The sequence below is a fragment of the Nipponia nippon genome, unplaced genomic scaffold (assembly GCF_047370975.1).
Source record: "Nipponia nippon isolate SJK-2023a ecotype South Korea unplaced genomic scaffold, ASM4737097v1 scaffold_4, whole genome shotgun sequence".
Classification (NCBI taxonomy): Eukaryota; Metazoa; Chordata; class Aves; order Pelecaniformes; family Threskiornithidae; genus Nipponia; species Nipponia nippon.
Window position 1 is genome coordinate 94,780,654 of NW_028262358.1, and position 20,294 is coordinate 94,800,947.

The window sequence follows — 20,294 nt, forward strand, 5'->3', positions numbered from 1 at the left end:
TTTTAAACCTAAGTCCTTTTTGAAGCAAATGGGATTTTCTGCTTTAAAATCAGTGCCATGATGCAACCTTCAATCTTGAACAGATTGCTTAAAATTTCAGTTATCTCAATATACCTCTAGTCTTTCAAAAGTTTTGATATTGGTCACAATCAAGGGAATGTCTGCAAATCAGGAAGACTCTGGTGCTGTCTTCCCAGAATGAAGTAAATGATATACTATTTCTTGAAACTGCTTTTGTAGCAAGCTTCTGTCCAAGCTCTTTTTTTTTGTTTTCAGAGGCCAAGCATGAAACCTTTGCAAAATGCTTGTCTCTACTAGTCCACTAAGAAGCAATTCTAAGACTATTCAATGCTTTTAAAAAAATGTGCTTCTTATTCAGTCACAAGACAGAATGCTTTATAATTAGCACACAAATCCCTCTGCTTTTCCTAAAATTATATACAATTCTAACAATTTCTATGGACAAGGACAAAATTATGAGATTTTTTACATACAAAAAGTCACCAAAGTGATTTTTGTAGTAATTTTCTTTATTTTTTAGGTGAAAAAATGAGAAATTTAATCACTGATTATTGTTTTAATCATTTTTCTGATATGAATTTAGCATTTTGGTTAGGTTGTAACATGGCTTGGGTTCAGGTTAGATGATATAATATGGTAAATGTAGCTAATACCTAGGTAGACAATAACAATTATACAATATGTAATATAAGCCCTACATACATGGTAAAAATGCTTGTATTACTATGGGTTTCTAGGCTAATATTTTTTGTCTTTCCCTACATGTTTGAAGTTTGACTTTGCCTTTGTTAAAATGGTTTAGATGAAAGGTCAAACAGCAGAAAAAGGCAAAGCTATGTTTCTCAAGATGTTACTCATTATGTAAAACAGTCATATATACTTAGTGTAAATTATCCATTATCAAACACAGACATGGTGACAGTGCAGAGCTAATAAAATACAGAAATGAAATATTAAAAATTTAAAGTTTTGGATAGCTTAAAGTGATAAAAAGTTGCTCTTAACCCTTGGAATATGATGAAAAATAGCAGTAACATGACACTAAGAAGTGTGATTGTATTGAGTGAATTTTGAAATTAATATTAATTACTAAAAGTTCTGAGCATATATGTACTGTCCATTCACAAAAGGCAGAATCTAGCAATATACTTCAATATACCTAAAGGATAGAAGGCTTAAACATTTGCTGGAGCAAGATCCTCCACACTAACATCATGTATGGTGCAAAAAGAGTGAAAGCAGAGAAAGTAAAGAACAAATTTCTCTCACCAGCTGCTTTGCTTCCTTTTGCACAATGCATTATGATTTTTTGGTAATTTTTAATTTTTCAGAGTATTTTTGTACTGCTGTCAGTATGATTATTATTTATTTTAAAGGAGGGAAATATCTTCCATCATATCATCATCTCCCAGAATATCATACCATAGTTAACCATTTTTAATTTAAGCAAATAAAGACTTTATTTTGTAGAATAAACCTAGATTGCCTACGTAATCTGCAAATACATTGTCCATTGTTTTCTTTATCTCTTTTCCATTTTTTTCTTTTCTGAAATGAAAATTTCACAATGGCATCTTTTTATTTTCCTTCAAGTTTTCAGTTACTTGAGAACTCTTAAATTTTTAGATCTATTGTATTAAACCTACAATCTGAAATTAACTATTGGCAAGCTACCAAGCCCTTATTCTCCCCTGCTGCTTGACATGTAAGAGGAAACATAACTTACTGTATGGAAGGCCTCATTGATCTGTGTAACACTTACCTGTATCATACTCTCTAAATCCCATAACACCTAAGGGAAGGATCAGTCCAAACACATAAAATGACAAATATAGGACAATAAATTATTCACACAATATTTTTTTAAATAAAATGTTTTACTGCCTCATATCACTCACAAACAAACAGGAAAATGCATGTTTTAATACGACATTTTAAAACTCTTCCATTCCCAGCAAAATTCGGTGGATGAAGTCCACTGTTCTAACAGTATTAAATGCTTTTCATAAATCTTTTCCAGAACAATTCTCTATTCCTGTCTCTCTCTGCCTTATTAAACCATAGAAACAATTTGTTGCACTTTCGTATGTTTTATTATTACACAAAATAAAATATTAAACAGGCTTAAAATATAAGAAACCTCATAAACTCAGTATCCATTTACTTTGAAGGCTATTAAACTTCTTAGTACATGGGTAAATTCATGAGAGAGAGAGATATGTTAGAAAAAAACTTATGGATCAGTTTAAGAAGATATCACATTAATTATATCACAAGATAATGAATGCATTAGAGGTGAAGAAAATATGCAATGATCACTACAAAGGAAAATCAAAATGAAGAAGAGATGAAAATTAGTATGTCCAAAAAGAGCGCAGTATTACTTAAAATGTGTTAACCTACAGTATGTAAAATATAGATTTCCTCAAAGTTGGGCCTGTAAATTTATATGCTCTGCTGATAGATCTCACATGCTTTCAGAACAGGACCTTGAAAACCATGCCTGTATAATTTTGAACGTTCATCTCCCACTCCACACACACAATCTATCAGAAGGTGATGGTATAAGTGCTGCATTTATAATGCAGTTCTCTAACACCCATAATAGATGCACTGCAATGCATGACTAGAAATTATCGAATACAAGTTTTACCTGATAATATGGAAGTTTTAAGGATTTATATGAGGAAATAAAACAGATCATCTTACTTATATTTTGGAGTAATTGTATGAATTCAAGAAGCAGCATAAAAGCAAAGGTGTTATTCTATGTAGTAAGCAACTAACATTATAAGTCTGAGCTAGGTATGTAAGTAATAAGTTCTACTTGCCTAAACAGAAACTGCATGGAGATCGAGAAGTTTCTAGGCTCCCTTCTTCCACTACATTTGCTTACAGTAGTATCAACTGGGAGTTAGCCATAAAAGTAGTCCTATAGATTAATAGGAGGGAAACGGACTTTTTCCCCTTCTAAATTATTTACCAAACAGATCTACACTGATTGGCTATGTATGTATTTAGATTTAATATATTGATTTCTGCAAATCTGTTAAGTAAAGCACCCTACTACTAAGGAAGTCAACATGCAACATAACGAGAAGCAATTACAGCTCTTTTACTAAAGTGAATATAAACTGGAAGCATTATGTATGACTGATGCAAGCGTATTTTCTAGGTTAGTAACTATGGAATACAGAGTAAGTTGTTTCAAATCCATACAACAATTATGGGGCACAAGATTTTCAACACAGTAACTTACTGGAATGGACTGTGTAGGGAAGCGTTAAAGAGCTAGATTTTACCAACAGATACACAGATCATTACTGAGGTCAAAATGGGCAGTAGTTTTGATGTATGAGATGTAATTCAACTCACCACAGAAATTCTATCATTGACCTCAAAGGCAGCTGTGGTAACTGTTGGTAAACAGGCTTCTTTTTTTTTTTTTTTCATTACTTCAGCTCTAGGTTTGTAATATAATTTTGGTATCTTTATCTAAAGAAGATGAAGTTGCTCAAACAAAATTAGAAAATATGTTTTAGATGAAAAACTGTTAGATAATTTGCACATCCAATTAAAAACTACTTACAGCCAATTTCATTTAGCAATTATGAATCCGGAAACTAGAGAATAGAGCATTGTGCTGGGTCAAAGATAGTAAATGCTGAATGTATGCACATTAAAGTCGCCCTAGTAATTAATTAATTTGATAAATGCCTAAAGCTGGGATTAGACCTCAGTCTATTTATAAAGAAATTCTGAAGCATGTTCTTAACATCTTCTTTGAAAAAAACTTAATATGTCACAGTAAGCTGTCCTGTGTCTTGTACGTGTGAGACTGCTTTTACTACTAAAGAAATTCATGCTTACACTAAATGATTCAGTATCCACATTCACAGTGCATGTTTTTGTATGATCTACCTAATACTCAGCTACTTTATTTATGGACTTTAACTGGTGAAAAAAAAATAAATGATTCAAAAAAAGTATCAGCTTAGAAAACTGACAAATATGCAGCAAAAGATTATGGAAACATGCAGTGGTTTTGCTAAAATTAACAACAGTAAATAGAAAAATGTAACTGATGTATTACCAGTTTGTGCCATAAATTTAGCAGCATCAGCTTGTTCCTGAGGGACCCTTTTCTCATGAACAGATCGAGGTCGCTGACTTTTAATTGTATGATCTCCCATCATTCCAAATTCTAAAGACAGAATAAAGGTTTATGAAAGCTTGTGTGTAGACATTTCTCAAAAGTCACATACTGTCTCATGCAATATGTTCCTAAACATACCTGGAAGTTGCTGGTAAGAGTCAGGCAAGTGATCATGGCAGTTAACATCAACTTCACTTTGCTACACTCAGTTTTTAATAAATACTTAAATTTGTGTCTGCAGATTTTCAAACATGATTTTATTGTATGAACCAACATTCCATGTAGTGACACATACTATAAATCAGCTGTATGACATGGGACAAAAACAATTATTCAAATGCAGACATATTATTCCTATATTTTGAATCAGTGCAAACCACACCAGAAAATGATTGTGACAGTGTTAGACATTGCTGTTCTATGGCAGAGCCTGCTGCTCCTCCAGAGGGCTTCTATTTCTGCACTCATCTTTCAGGCTGACAAAGCCTTCAACAGAGATAACGAGTCATCTTTGGAATGGTGGCAATATGAAATAATAATATTTTAGCCAATGAATTGCTTAATTTTTAGGCTGAATCCAGCAGAACAAGTGCTTGTGAACTGTTTCCTTTCTGAAAAGTCTCAGTTATAAAGACTATAGGTTATATCTTGCCTTCAGTTTTTAAAAAGAAGTCCCCACTGATTTTAATAGGGAAATCTACATAAAAATCAATTACATGTAGTCCCAGAGTGTGGGAGATGAGTGCTTCATTTTTTATCCTACCACTGCTGTCATTTTCACTCTCTGGTCCTGCACAAACCTCCTAGCCTACCTCAGACTCCAATTTTCCTTTCTGTGATGAAATGTGGAGGGTCCTTTGTACTTAGAGGACTACTGCTGCGTCTTCAGCACAGTTCCCTCTGGTCCTCCCAGGCACACACAGCTGTCTGCAGCTTGGTGCTAAATATTCAGTTTCTCTTGGGACTCTAATTTAGGAAGCGTGTGCTGGGAACCATGGGTTAACATTGAAACTACGTCAGCTACAACCACATGAAGTTTCTGATGACGCAGAAGGTGTCTGAAGCGCTAGGAATATAAACATTAAAAAAATACCTTTCTGCTAGAAGATTACCTTGCAAATGCAAAATTCTCCCCAGTTTGTAATGTCATGAAGATAATAAAACTTACCTTCCTGCCTCAAAAGATGCAAAACATTATAGAAGATGTAAATGCTACTAATAAATATTATTTGCAAACACATTGTTTTGATAAATCATTAAACATATTTAAATTTCTATTTAAAGAAATAATAAAAGGTAAATATATTTTTAAGGGGTCAATGAGCAGAGAGAGGTTTTTCTTTCTTTCTAGTAAATTATTAATATATTTCTCCAAATTAGTGTTTCTTTTTGTAACTATTCATTAATGGCACCACTTAAAATATAAATTTAATTACTCATTTTAGAACAGCAATGCAGTTTGCATTCTAGAGAGAATATTTGGAAATCTAATTAATAAAATATATTTTGAGAATGAAACACTCAACATTTTTAATACATCCCAGAAATATCTATAAAAGATAATTAAATAATATATATATACATACACATATATAATACATATACATATATGTATACGTATACATACATATGTGTGTTATAAAATCTTATGAATATATTTTTACAAAATACACCTCTTCTACATCTCCTCTGATTTAAGATAGCTTTTTATTCTGTGGGAAATCTCTTACTGTAATTGAAGTTTTACAATCAATAATCTAGTTCAAATTAAGATTAGAATGATACAATTTTTGCAAGGTGTAGTACAGATAACCGTTTAAACTGTAATTAATGACATGGTGAAGGACAAGAGACTTTACATAGCTTTTCCCCTGAAGAGGCTGTGAAAGCAAGGCATGTTTGCTCTGAGATTGCTGCCTGCACACTGCCTGCTTGTCAGGCAATTTAGAGGATATGGCACCATTCTTGCAGAAGACAATTCTATTTTTTAAGTTACAAACAGAGTGCAACAATGGGAGACCTTTGCTAAAGAAAGGCTTTCCAGAGGCATACAGGGAGGTGGTGAATGCTCTGGTCCCAGTCCCGCAGCATCCTGTGCTGGGCGCAGGCACGTGCAGCGTCCCGCAGGACAGAGACCTCTGGTGAAGGGGCAAAGGAACGTCTGGGAGATCAGTTTTCAGGGTTGTGGTTTATACCCAGTGTAGCTCCATTCACAGCGATGGAGTTACTCACAAATACCACCAAGCAAAATAAAAACCAAGTCACTGATGCAGGATCTATTCATGCCTGGACTTTTTCATTTTTCCACTTAGCAACAACACATTTTTAATTTACACATTAAATTCACTTCAACTGTTGCTGATGGTCTTTGAGATGCACTCTTCAACTAATCTCCCTTTGATATAGTAAGCATTTATATAGTATATATATAAATATATATTAAAGATAAATGTTTCATAACAAAGATAAAAATATTTCTTTTTAAGTTTTATCAAAAAACAGAACCAGACTTATGCAGTGCTCTCATTTTCATATTCAGCTGAAGTATTTAAGCAAATGCTGCATGAGAACAAAAGCAGTAACAGGAAATGCAGAGTACTGGCATGGGGGAGACCTTTAAGGCCTCATTAAAATTCAGGCCTCATAAGAAAAGAAAAATAAGGGTCAAGTACATTTTCGTAATGGGATCAGAAGTGTCCAGTTTGTGTGTATAAGTACAAACAGTGCTCTGAAAATTGTTTAATCTAAGAAGCTCAACAGTGATGCATTTTTTATGAAGCATTTTATAATAAAATACCTTACTTAAGTGACTGCCATAGTTTACAATAACTGCTAAATAGAATAAAACTTTCCTCCATTTTCAGATCCTAGCTAAGTAACGAATGTAGAAGATAAACCAATTATGCATTTGTTTTCCCTCAATACTTCACAGAGGAGAAGTATTTAAATGCTTTCTGGGCTGGGAAAGCATTTTAACCCAAGTCAGCCTAAAGTATGACTAAATGTCACAGTAGTTTCAAGGACCTGTTTGTATGGGAAAGGTGATAGGATCCATCTTACTCTAGACAGTGTCATCTGGCATAGAGATGCCCTGCAAGGTCAAGTCAACATTATTCAAGACCTGATATCTGGGATATAATATTGGATGTTTGAATTGAGATTCTGAGTAATGGAATTTTTCTCATTCTCACTCTTCTAACCTAGTTCTTGCTGCTGAAAATAAGTTTTCTAACCCTGAAGAAGGTATTTTGCAGACATCAGTTTCTGAACAGAATTTTTTGGTAATGCCTGTCCTAATTTTCCCTTGGGTGAAACAGGATAGTCCTTCTCTGCTTTCACCTCAAACATTGATATTAATCAGATTGTTCCATTTAATAAAGAGAGACAGTGAATCTTTTCAGCAGCGGACAGGTACATGGCCTGATGCAGAAATTGCCAATGTGACTCTCAGTTAGACCTGGAAACATGAAAGGGTTTTAATGCTTTTTATTACATGATTAATGCTATAATCTACCTGCATGAGAATAAAACTCATAAAGAAATACCTCAAAATGTAAATAACAAGTAGCATTATGGGGAACCTTGAATAGATCATTTTAACCAGACTGTGACTTAGAACAAATCATAACATATTCCAAGCATTTGTCGTAGAAAACCTGAGGTTTAGTTATCTGATTGATAAAAGATTTTATCCTGCTGTCAGTGATCCTTTGGTGGCTATGGAAGTACAATAGTTTCCTGCAATAGGATGCATATTCTTTCTCTCCTCAGCTGTACACAATATCTGAAAGTATTTTAGTAATGCATATATCTTAATATGGATCTGATTTATCATTTCATTTTACATACAATTCTGAAGCATGTAATATAGTTCCATGCCTTCTAGGAGTAAAAAAAATATAACAAAGATTTCTGAAATTCCAGAGTTTACAGTTGAGTATTATTTACAACAACTCTTATCTGTAGTCCCATTGGCTTTACCTTTATTTTTATGTTATGTTATGTTATGTTATGGGAATTTTTATTCCTATTGAGTAACCTTTTTAGTTTTTAAAGGAGAAGCTAAAATCTTGCGGCCAATGTAGGTGTACGTTTTTAGGAGAGAAGAGAGGTGCCATGTGCTCTCTGTAGGAATAAAGAAGAAAAAACATCTGTTAACAGTATAAAAATGCAAAGTAGGAAGACTGAACAATACAAAAGAAAAATACCAGCTTTGCAAGGTTCTACTCACCAATGGCTAGTCTTTGCTTTTTAACAAGTGGATAATCATTAAAGTTAAGGTACATGTCAAACAGATTTTATGCCTAGGCTGTTTAATAATATTTGTAAGCCTGTTACATATATATCCTAGTCATCAGATGACATTATAAACTATGTTGGTTTGGCTCTGATGGTTATTTTTATGTCACATTTCATGGGAACTTCACAGTGTAAATGTATTGATCTCGTCATAGGTGTACCATCTACTATGAATTGTGCTATTAATAGCACAGAACACACTGGTGCAAATAAAAACAGCCTTTTTCAGCATAGTAGTTGGTGATGACAGCGTGAATGAACTGTTGAACTAAAAAAAGTGATTCTGAGACCTTTAGGGTTACCCCTTCAGGGCATGTAAAATGTAAAGCAACCTCTGAGAGTTGCTGAGTGTCCTCAGCTTGTACGGAACTGCCTGGAAGGTGAGATGCTGAGCAGCTCCCTGAAGGCTGATTAGAACCTTAAAAGCAAGAAGAGGCAATCGATTCCCCAAAGTGACTGTCATTTTCTTCTCTCACCCACAGCACTCCAGTGGTGTACTTCATACTATCCTATCCACTCCTGAGCTGTAAATAGACTACGGAATGAATATTAAAGTCCTTGCAGCCAGAATGTGCATTAATGCAAACCGTCTCACGTGCAATAGCATGGCATCCTCACTGTGCCAACACACAAATGTTTTTCCCAGAAATTATGCAAAATGCTGATGTAACTCCTAGGTGAAGGGGAAGGAGGAGGTGCAGGAGGGGAAAGGAAGCAAGAAGAGAGCTATAGAAATATGTAAAGAACCAGTTTGTTTAAATTAATTTTTGGACTGAGCTCTTAACTGATTTCCATAGAGCTGATTAATTGCAGACTTCCAGGAGCCTGAAAAAGTTTCCTGCACTTTTAATTTCTTCATAGCCCATCCTACAGTTTCTCCCACAAAGATACTAGTGCAATATGCAGTAGTAGCAGTACTTGGGGTTTCTCATCACACTTGCAGCTGGCCGGTACAATTTCTTCTGGTCACTAGGTGGCAGAATGTGTGTTGACTTAGAAGCACAATTTTGCATTGAATTGAGAAGCCGGGACTTTGTTTCTTTTTCACTATAAAATTATCTCTCATATGTATATATACACATATATATAAAATCATTACACTCAAAGGACTGAGGGGATTTTGTTTTCTTTTTTTTTTTTTTTTTCGTTCTTCTTTTGTAGGGCTGGAGTTAAAAAAAAATAAAAAAAATGCCCAAACCAAACAAAACATGAGCTGCAGTTGTTTTTCGCTTACAGTAAACCCTGTGACAAAAGAGAAGAAAATCCCAGGATCACTCCCTTCCCCGTCCCCAGCCCTGCTTCACTGTAGCAGGGCACCCAGGCCCCACAAGGAAGCATTTGTCTGAAATGCTGCATTGGCAGGACACAGAGCTTCAGGGCATCAGTGAATATCATCACTCTGCAGTACAGATTTAAGCTATGGCTTTCTATGGGAACCCCTTAAAATGATATTTCCTCACCAGTCAGGCAAGTTGCCAAAATGGTAACATAGCTATTAGCTGAATTAGATTTCCATGGGAACCTCTTCTTAGCAAATGTGGAAAACATACTTAAAACAGTCTTTGCCTACTTCCTACGTAGATCCTGGTCCCAGAAAAAGTCCTCTTTTGGCTCTCCAGAACAGTATAGAAGAGCTTTGAGCAGTTTCAAACTGAATGGAATAATTTCTTTCACGAGAGTGAATTAAGATCTGAACTGAGCTGTATTCATGAAGACAGTGAGAAAGATATCCTATTACTCATGAAAACACAGAGAGGATTTTAATAGTAGTGGAAATATGAAAGGCAATAATATTTGTACTAACAAAATTTTTTTTGTTATAATAGACTGTTGTGTTTTCGCAAGTAAAAGCAAAAGATTGGTTAACATTTGTAGGAAATTAGATACAAGATTCCCTTTCTCTTGCACACAGAGATATACTAATACATATACGTATGCACTCTTTCATCTTTCAAAAAATTAGGGAAAATAATTATGTATTCTAAACAGTCAACATATTGTACATAGGTAATTAGTTTGTGTTTGTCTCCAGGGAGACCTATTTGCTCCTAGGAAATAATGTTGGATTAATACTATTGCTGCTATTTTTAATGACATAAAAAATGAAATATTACTGAATTAAAATATAAATTATAGCACAAATCCTGATGAGTTAAACCTTCTCATGGCAATGCAATCTGCTGTCTCTATGTGCATCTCTGCAGTGACTCCCTTGGCCACCCATTATCTTTGGTGAGATCTGAACCTGTTTATTCATGGCTACAGATTTGGTCAGTGAAGAACATCATAAAGACATAATATTTATTCACTTTGCATGTGCACAGAATGTTGAAACTGTGCAAGCTCTATTACTTGCCTTCCTGGGCCCATTGCTCATCATCTTACACCTAGGCAGGAGAAATTTAGCATGTGAATCTAGTGAAGTGACTCATACCTGTTCAAAATGAATGTAAAATGTCACCACAGCAGGTAGTGTTTTCACATGTGCTTTGCAGAATTATAACTAAGCAAAGAGGAAAATGAGGAGAGAATGAAATTCCAAACTGTAGCTTTGCCCGTTTATCTCTCTACTAAATCTGACATATTTTATAATTATCATGGCCAGTATGCAGAAGATGCTCTGTAGTTCACATTTTGCCCATTCAAATATTCCCCTAGCAATCCATCCCAAAATGTATTCAAATAAAAATAATAAAACTGATAAAGGAAATTTACATTATCGAGTTCAACATCAAAATCCTCTAAATTCAGCAGTATATTATTCTCTCATACTCCTTGTTGTCTCAAGAGATTCAGGGATGTAATAACACATTAAAGAATGAAAACACAAGGGATTACCTTTACTTATTTTTGCTTTTTTAATGAAAGACCTTAAATGCATTCTCTTGTAGTATTCTCATCATTCTAATGTTTCTAATATAATAACTTATTCATGTGTAGCCTTTAAAAATTTAAATCATGATTTCATAATAATACTTTGGTATCTTCATTGCTTTTTTACATTTCATACTATTTTACTTCTGCATTAAGTATTTTGCTTTTGTCATGTATTTAATTAATTGAATTATTGATACAGTCAGCCAGTGCAGTATTTCTTTCAGAATAGAAGCATTTTTGTATAAAAAATCTCTTTTTACTGAACACTGCAGCAAGCTATCTAGATATTATACACAGGCTAGTACGTGCCTCTTTATTGCTTTATACGTTTACAACTCAAGAGAAGATGACTGAGGATAAACTGTAATTTTCCAAGCTATTCTTGAATTCAATAATTTTGTTCTCTTTCCTTTCTGTTCTAGAAACACTGAAAAGTAAGTAAAGGTAATTGTAGAAAGCAGGATTCACAAGGACATGTAGACTATTTCCTTGCCCTGCAAATATTTACTGCAGACATTCCTGCAGATGGTTGCCTAATCTTTTCTAAATGATAGCAGCATTCATTAAAATTTGAGATGAATTATCTATGAATTTATGACAGAGAAGTTTACAGTCTGTGAAAGATTCTGAAGCTGTATGAAGAGAAGGAACAAAAATCAATCTTTTAAATAATAGGTACTGCAAACTATACTCACTAAGCACAGTTAAACTGAATGTGGAGGGGTTTTTTAGAATGGTGAAGCTTCTAGGTGAAGCTAAATGATATTGTATGCCTTTTTAAGATAATTTTCTTGTCCTTATTTAAGTCTCCTAAATTGTTTTTAAAAGGAATAATAAAAAATGGAGGAAGCATTACTGGATGTGAATTTTGCACATTACATTTTTATCGTTTGTGGTACCACAAAGCTGGCTGTTCATATACAGACATGGGTGGCTGCTACATTTTATGTACATAAAAGAGAAGAAAGAAGAGAAGAGAAGAGAAGAGAAGAGAAGAGAAGAGAAGAGAAGAGAAGAGAAGAGAAGAGAAGAGAAGAGAAGAGAGAAGAGGAGACGAGAAGAGACGAGAAGAGACGAGACGAGAAGAGACGAGAAGAGAAGAGAAGACAAGAGAAGAGAAGAGAAGAGAAGAGAAGAGAAGAGAAGAGAAGAGGAGGGAAGAGAAGAGGAGAGGAGAGGGAAGGAGAGGAGAGGAGAACAGGCGAGAAGAGAAGAGAAGAGAAGAGAAGAAAAGAGAAGAGAAGAGAAGAGAAGAGAAGAGAAGAGAAGAGAAGAGAAGAGAAGAGAAGAGAAGAGAAGAGAAGAGAAGAGAAGAGAAGAGAAGAGAAGAGAAGAGAAGAGAAGAGAAGAGAAGAGAAGAAGAGAAGAGAAGAGAAGAAAGAGAGCCTTCACTTCTTTAAGCTTGCCTGGTTCCATTCAGACAGGCCAAATTCTGTCAGCTGAGGATGTGGTCTAGAAGGTCTTTTCCAAACCCATAGATCTACTCTGAGCTAAGAAGTTTATATAACTTGTACAAGGATATGTAGCCTTTGCTAACCTTCACTGGTAAGTTAATGATCACACACATGCAATTTCAAACATACTATTCCACCTGCTTCAGGCTGGGAGATGTGTATATGGCACAGGCCCCTGGCAAGTAGAGTGTTGCAATGGTTTCCAGAACGGTCCTGGAACCTCCTAAAAGGTCTGAACTCTTACGGTGACACCTATGGCCTTAACAAATATGACTCATAAATAACTCTTCTCTAGTCAACAGAATTACCTTAATGGAAAAACATGACACAAATGAAAGAAAAATCAGTGATTCAAAATTTAAACCTCAGAACAGTTTTTCACAATAACAAAATCCTTCCTTCAGAAATACATGCATGGGATTTTAAGTAGGAAAGCACATAAGACATTTACTCGAAAACTATCAGTGAAAATCACTTGGACCTAGATCTTTCAGGATTTTTTGAAAATCCATTAGATGTTTTTACTGGATTTAGTAAAAGCACGCTTGTCTAGGTCCCTGGGATTCTCATTTCAGGGTGAGACTCAGCAATTCATTTAATGGTTTTAAGGACCCAGATATTACACTGACGCTAAAAAGCAGTGTTCTCCTTTGCTCTTACTGCATAATCCACACTTAGAAAAAATATTTGAGCTCATCTGCTAACACATCCTTCCTACCTCTATGGCCCATAGTGTCAGAGAGGACCACATGGTTGGCAGAAAAATTGACCTAAAAGCAAATGTATTTGATGGGCATAATCTATCTGATCATAATGTATTATACTTAACACAGGAATGACAGTACTTTATTGGATTGAGAAAATGAATCCATTAGAGTTAGTGAGACTATGATAATGATGCTCTACAAGTGTACAAAATACACAAATTACTCTCAGACCCACTGGTATACTTGTTTGTTTTGGTTTGTGGTTTGGTTTTTTTTTTTTAATATACATATTTTTAAAAACTTTTAAAAATGCTGTTCTGTAGCTGTGACAGAGTTTTCTACTCAATCATGGCAAAGTGCCTCCTGGTCCAGTTCTCTGATTAAATTAGAAAGCAATATAAAACACAATCTAGTCAACATGACATTGATACTCATATTAGGGAGAATGATGGGGATGACACTACTGAAGTGGTATCATCCTCCGAGGTGCAAGGGCATGCCTGTCTTTCATCAATAAGCACCAAAATAACTGATTTTAGTATCCTCGTTGTTTCTACATCCCTAGATGATGTCAGACACTTGAATCACTTCTTTTTAAATTCTCATGCATCTTCTGCAAATATTACTGCAACTATCTATACCTTTTGACCTCCAGAATGATTAATGGAAGTGTACTCTATGGAGAATTGTGGCTGCTTCCCCTACAGATGTCAATAATAAGGATCATTAAAAAACATGTATTCCCTGATGGCTGCGCAAGATACATCTCATGTAACTCTTTCAGCTTGTCAGCATAATATGTGATGTGGTTACCTAAAATCTGTCTTAGCTCATCACAGTCCATCATTTGAAGAAATGATGCCAATAGTCAACATATATGTATGTCTGGAGATTGCAAGCAGGGATTTTTTCAGTGAAGATGTTTAGTTCTGGACTTAGAACTATAGAGTTTGTGATAATCATTAAGCTGGGAACTCTGACTGTAACTTATGTAAATGCATTCTCAGAATGACTTATTGCTTATGGACATAGATCAACTAGTATCTCTTTCATGGAGAAGTCTGCAGTTAGTGGTGTTTTACTTAGTGCAAACAGACTTACTCTTAAAAGCTGGAGACCTACAACTGGGATGTGTATCATGGCTCTCTGAGAGGCTTAAGACTGGAATCTCATTATGTGGCTCCTAACTATGAACCTTTTTTTGAATTCTCTCCAGAGCTACTTGCACATCTGCCCACAGATATCCTATAAATCTCTCCCGTTGCCTCTACTCTGCTGTCTAGAAAGGCATGGAAAAGAATAGGCTCACTAGGGAGCTCAGTAAAATAGTTACAAAAATATCTTTTATAAAAAGATATTTTCAAACAATATATTTGCTTTTCTACAAAGATTTTTTCAAACAAAAAATTGAATTTGCTTCAAATTATGGTTTCACCTCTTGTGTGTTGGCTGTCTGAAAATATACTAATGGTTCAGTTACGTGAAAGAAGTGTTCTTAAATACAGTCCACTGTAAGCATGCATAATGGAGTATTTATGGTAAGCAAATTCTGAATCAATAAATTAAATCATGTTCACTAGAGACTTAATAGTATATATTCTGATTGTCCAGTCAGGAATCAGAATCAGAACTATAAATGCAGTATTTCTAGTCACTGCTAGCCAATATGCATTGTACGCTGAAATAAAAAACGTATTGAGGAATAGAGGAAGTGTTTCTGGGTGGAAATAATGAATTTATTTAGAACAGCTAAAGTATTGGGGCAAAATAGGCAAATTTTGGGCACACAAGCTTTCAGCTCTGAAGGAGAAGCATCAAACTTTAAAGCTCCTAGGAGTTTTATTACTGCCACTTGCAAACCTTGCCTTGCTTATGTACTTAGCCTACCATGGCCCCAACACTACTACCACAATGAACAGATTAGACATATTTCACATTCAGTTAAGTAGTTAACAGTTAACTTCAAAAACTGAATAAGGCAGAAGAGATTATAAGTACAGAAAATGCAGAAAAAAACCACTGCCCATGTTGACCACAAAAATTATACAGCGTGTATTATTTGCTTCAATCTAGTTGTCAAGAGTATGTTAAGTAGCCTGAAAAGCTAATGTTGAAGCTCATAAGGTACCAGTTCTTAGAACACCATAGAAAAAGAATCCTATCTTTAGACCTAATGCAGAGACTGCTCATTCTGTATTGATCCTGTGGAATAATTTTTACAATTTCCAGGATATATTTAAGTTTGATCTTTTTAAAAAAAAAAAAAAAAAGTTACTTCAGAAAGGTTACTTCCACTTGGTATTCATTCACATCGCAGAGTAAATAACATACTTCTAAAAACTAAAATCTTATGATTTTAGAAACAATGTTTGGCAAATGAGAATACAATTCTGGTTTTTAAAAATCTTTATTTGCTTGATATATAAGTAGCAAACTCCACTAAAATCTATTCAAGGAATCCTAGGTTTCAAAAGTAACGTCCCATTAGTTTTAATGAAGGTTTTGAAAGTGCTGCAGCAATGGGTCTGCAAAGCCTGACTGAACTGGAGTACTGTGTGCCAGAACTGACTCTGGAGTGCTGAGGTAGTTATATCTACAGTCGGAGCAGTTATTTCCCAGGATAACTGCAGAACCCATTGATGCAAGACATGGTTATACAAATGCCCACATGCTAACATATGTAAAACATCTCAAAAGGATAGTCTGGATGCACAAGATCTACCTCTGGGAAAAGGGCTTGGTGCCACATGACAGCACATGTATAGAGTTTAGGCCATAGAACAGATGTTCCCATTTCTTACTTCCATATAATTTATATTTTAAAAAAAATCATTACAAGTTCCCAAAAGACATGAAGAAGCAATTTTTTATGTAACAGATTCTGTCCAAAAATAAGTCATTAATGCTAATATACAACCCCCTATATTGGTAATCACAGTTAGCACTTTATATATAGTTTTGATCACTTTATGTGGTGCATTTCAATTATTTTTTCCCACTATCAAAAGAATAGACAAGTCTCATTCTGCCTTATGTTGTGGTTTTAATACTGAACATCAGAGTAACATCACCTACAAATGACAATACTTTCACCTCCACCAGTGTAAATCAGAAGTCATGAAATAATGGAATTAAATGTGTGTATAACTGCTGTGTGAGCAGAATTGGCTCCTGATGGATTAATTCCTGTTGTTGTGAGCAGCGCATAGGACTGACAGACCTAGAATAAGTTATGATTTTCTAGCTCCTTTCTCCATTTTCTACTAGACCATGTGGACTTTATGCATATCCATAGAATTTAATTCTTTAGATTATAGGAACAATTAGAGCTAGTTAAAGTGTGATTCCACTAAATCCTTATTCATGATGACGTCAGCTTGGATTTGCCTCTAAGTGGCATTCTTTTAAAAGGTAATGACAATAAATTATTCCCAATATTAAAAATGAGACAGTACAATAATCCAGGAGAAAAAGTGCCAGTTTGGAGAACATCATTTGTTGTTGTTGTTGTTGCCCTCTGTTGTTCTCCTATTACCCCATGGCCCATCATTGTTATTGGTGTGAAATGTTACGGTTGTGTGCATTGGGTATGGACTAAACCGAAGTTAGGAATGTCAGCCACTAAACCTTTGTTACGTTCCTGTGGCAAGACCTGGGCAGTTTGCTAAAAAAGCAAGAATTTATTAAAAATAGTAAAACATTTGTGGAGACAAACATTATTATATGTGATCACTGGACTACTGGTGCTCTTTTGGACAAATGCGTATAGCAATCAACAAGTACATGAGTATTAGTCTGAAAAGAAGGTGCTATTCGAAGTATATAACTAAGATGTAAATTGTTAAATAAGGTAATTCTTGCTAGCCCTAGAGATAACTCTTTCTTTGTGTGAGGAAAGACAAATCCCTTAGCTGCTATTTACAGTTGAAGCAAATGTTGAGTCCAACACCAATTTCACAAACTAGCTGTAGATCCAGAACTGGGACTAATAGTTGGAGAGGTGCAATATTTCTCTGGCCATTTAGCTCCCTAACTCTGGTAGTCAAAACACAGCTTAGGGTTTCTAAATAAAAAGACTTAAAAACTGAGGATCTGGGGAGAGTTTCTGGCCAAGTTGTAAAGAGTCTGCATAAAAACCACTACTTCAAGGTGGAAATTGTTGGGAGGGAGTTCCTGCTGGTTCCTCTCATCCCCTCTCCAAGGAACAGATCCTCTCACATGTCTTGGAAAACTTACAATGTTACTTGTAGGACAGAGAATTCATAGTAGCAGAAAGGAGTCTGTTTCAGGCTTCAGGGCACCACGAAAAGCAGGAGCCCTGTAATTCTTAACTAAATAATATCTAAAGAAGAATGTCAGCCAAACAGAAAAATGGAAAAAAGAGGGGGGAAAAGGAAAACAAAGGCACATCTCTTCAGAAGGAAAGAAATTACATATGCATACATGTCTGATCAGGGTCAATCTGGCTCTCCTCACTGCAAGAGCACTCTATAGGGTTGAAGAAGACAGGATAACTTAATCATCAGGGCTTCTGTTTTGTATCTGAACTCATTTCAGAGCATCCTCGGGGTATATAACCTGGGGTACTGCTTTTTAACTGCTCTGCTTTTAACTAAAATTTTAGTATGTTATATATATATTTAATTTTATTTACATCACTATTTACTATTACCTCTAAGCTAAGTACCTTCTATTAGAAGAAAAATGTCACAAACAATTGCAGGTGATTATATTGGTTCACTGTAACAATATGCAGCAAATGAACAGGTAAACATTAAACCTAATTCAGGACTGACTGTACTAATGCTGTACTAGTGCATTCCAGTGGGCAGTAGGTGATATTTTTCATATAAAGAGCTTATTTCATAAAAAAGCTGTTTCAAGGCCAGACTCATTGATTAATCTGAACTAAGCTAAGAGTTTCAGACAAAAGAGAAGAAAGGAGAAAGCAAGAAGAATAACATTTTGTAAAAGTTGAAATAGCTTAATTTCTTTTTCTGTATTACAGCTACAGTTTGAATCTGAATTCTAATTAAAAAAACCTAACTGAAAATAAAACAAAAGCCCTTTCTGAGTTACACATTTAATTCAGCCCCAAATATTTTTTGTCTGTCTCATGAAGCAAAAAATCAGTTATTCCAGAAATTATATCAGTCAATGAATTTGGAAAAATAGAAATTAAAAAAACTTTATTGCATCTACTCAAGTGCACTAGGATTTACATTAAAAGTAAATTATTACTTCCTACATTAGGCTTCTTCATAAAAAAAATAATAGCAACTTTACATTGTGAAAAAGAAATAAAAGAATCATAATTACATGGGATGCAATCCAAGAATCATAATTACATTGAGCACATACAGGGATAAAATGTTAAAGGCAATAACCAAATGATAAGCAACTCCAAACCCTGTTCATCCCACCCCATAAGGCTGTTAAGAAATGAACATTTCTAAATTTATACCAAGTATGAAATAGTAGTTAAGAATCTTTGAGACCCATATATTTGTTTATATTTCCTATTCCATATACTTACGCACTCATGGAAAAATTGCTGGTATTTTCTGCATGTGCTGAGGATGAATAAACTGAGCCACCGGGAAAGTGAGTACCTAAAACCAGTCATCTTATTCTGCTTCAGACTTGGCATACTGCTTCATGGCTGTGAATTTTTATCATGTCCAATCTATGGATGATGCTGCTTGTCAGCTGCAGTTTTCATTAGGAAAAAGGAGTTACAGCTGATGGTAGGGTTTGTAGGAGTTCATAAATATTCTGCTACTGTTCAAAACTGCTGCAATGAACTAAAAGCCGACATATTAGCTGCATTTTGAACCCACATGAAAGCAGAGCTATTAAACTATAAAGCATGATCACTCAACATGTTAATTAAAAAATAAAACCTATCGAATTAAATATGGTGGATTTTTTCTGACCTGGTCCAGGGCAGAACAACAATCCAGCTCTTCAGTTTTTGCTCCTAACCAGGAGCTCTGCATCTTCATAATCCTTCCAATGGAAGCTCTCTAAATACTGTTTTTTGAATGGTTTTATAATGGAAGGGGTGAATAGTGTGTGCTTGTCTCCACTGCTCCTGCTTTCTTCGGTGACTTGAGCAGAGAGCTGACCTGTGATCCTGCTGGGCCACGGGACTTACTGCAGTGCTCTGTGCAGGGAGACTGATGGCTGAGTGCCAGGTTGCCCTCAAGGAGCCTGTTCTGTGGCCACTGACAGCCTGGTAGGACATTTTCCTTGATCATCAATATAATGTTCCCTAAGCATCTTCTGCTTGTATATCACTCTAAGGCCACTTTGATATAAATAGCCAGTGACAGATGAGGCCTGTGGGGTGCTTGTTAGAGAGCCAGTGGTAGATATTTTATTCGAAGTCTGATCAATCTCAGCACAGCAAGGTTCTGGAGATCTGTACATGTCACTGTAGAACCATAACAAGACCTTTTCTTCTTCAGCCGGAGTCCACAAACTATAAACAGGGCTCCTGCTTATAGAGACTTTGGTGAATCCAGTGGTCTTCACCTAGAGAAAGCAAGACCACCCACGCTCTGGAGGAGAGCGCTGTCTCCCTTATGAATAAGTACAATCTCATTTGGACCAAGATGACTAAAGTTACGGAGGCAGATCTGATTGTGAAAATGGGAGCAACATGCTCACTTGTCTCGAGTCATAGAATCATAGAATGTCCTGAGTTGGAAGGGACTCACAAGGATCATCGAGTCCAACTCTTGTCCCTGCATAGGACGACCCCAAAATTCACACCAT

The 20,294-nt window shown here is 35.3% G+C and overlaps 1 protein-coding gene across 6 annotated transcripts in view; it reads right to left on the bottom strand.

The window, feature by feature from the left end:
* Positions 1 to 20,294, bottom strand: part of ADGRB3 (adhesion G protein-coupled receptor B3) — a 465,784-nt gene that overhangs the window by 279,264 nt on the left and 166,226 nt on the right. For 5 of the 6 annotated variants that reach the window (XM_009475647.2, XM_087776085.1, XM_087776087.1 and 2 more), the window contains exon 3: positions 4,115 to 4,225. In XM_009475647.2, coding sequence (XP_009473922.1) covers positions 4,115 to 4,225 — 111 coding nt within the window. Of the gene's footprint in view, positions 1 to 4,114; positions 4,226 to 19,050; positions 19,080 to 20,294 lie in introns of those variants that run through there. The other variant, XM_087776088.1, reaches the window with a different exon arrangement.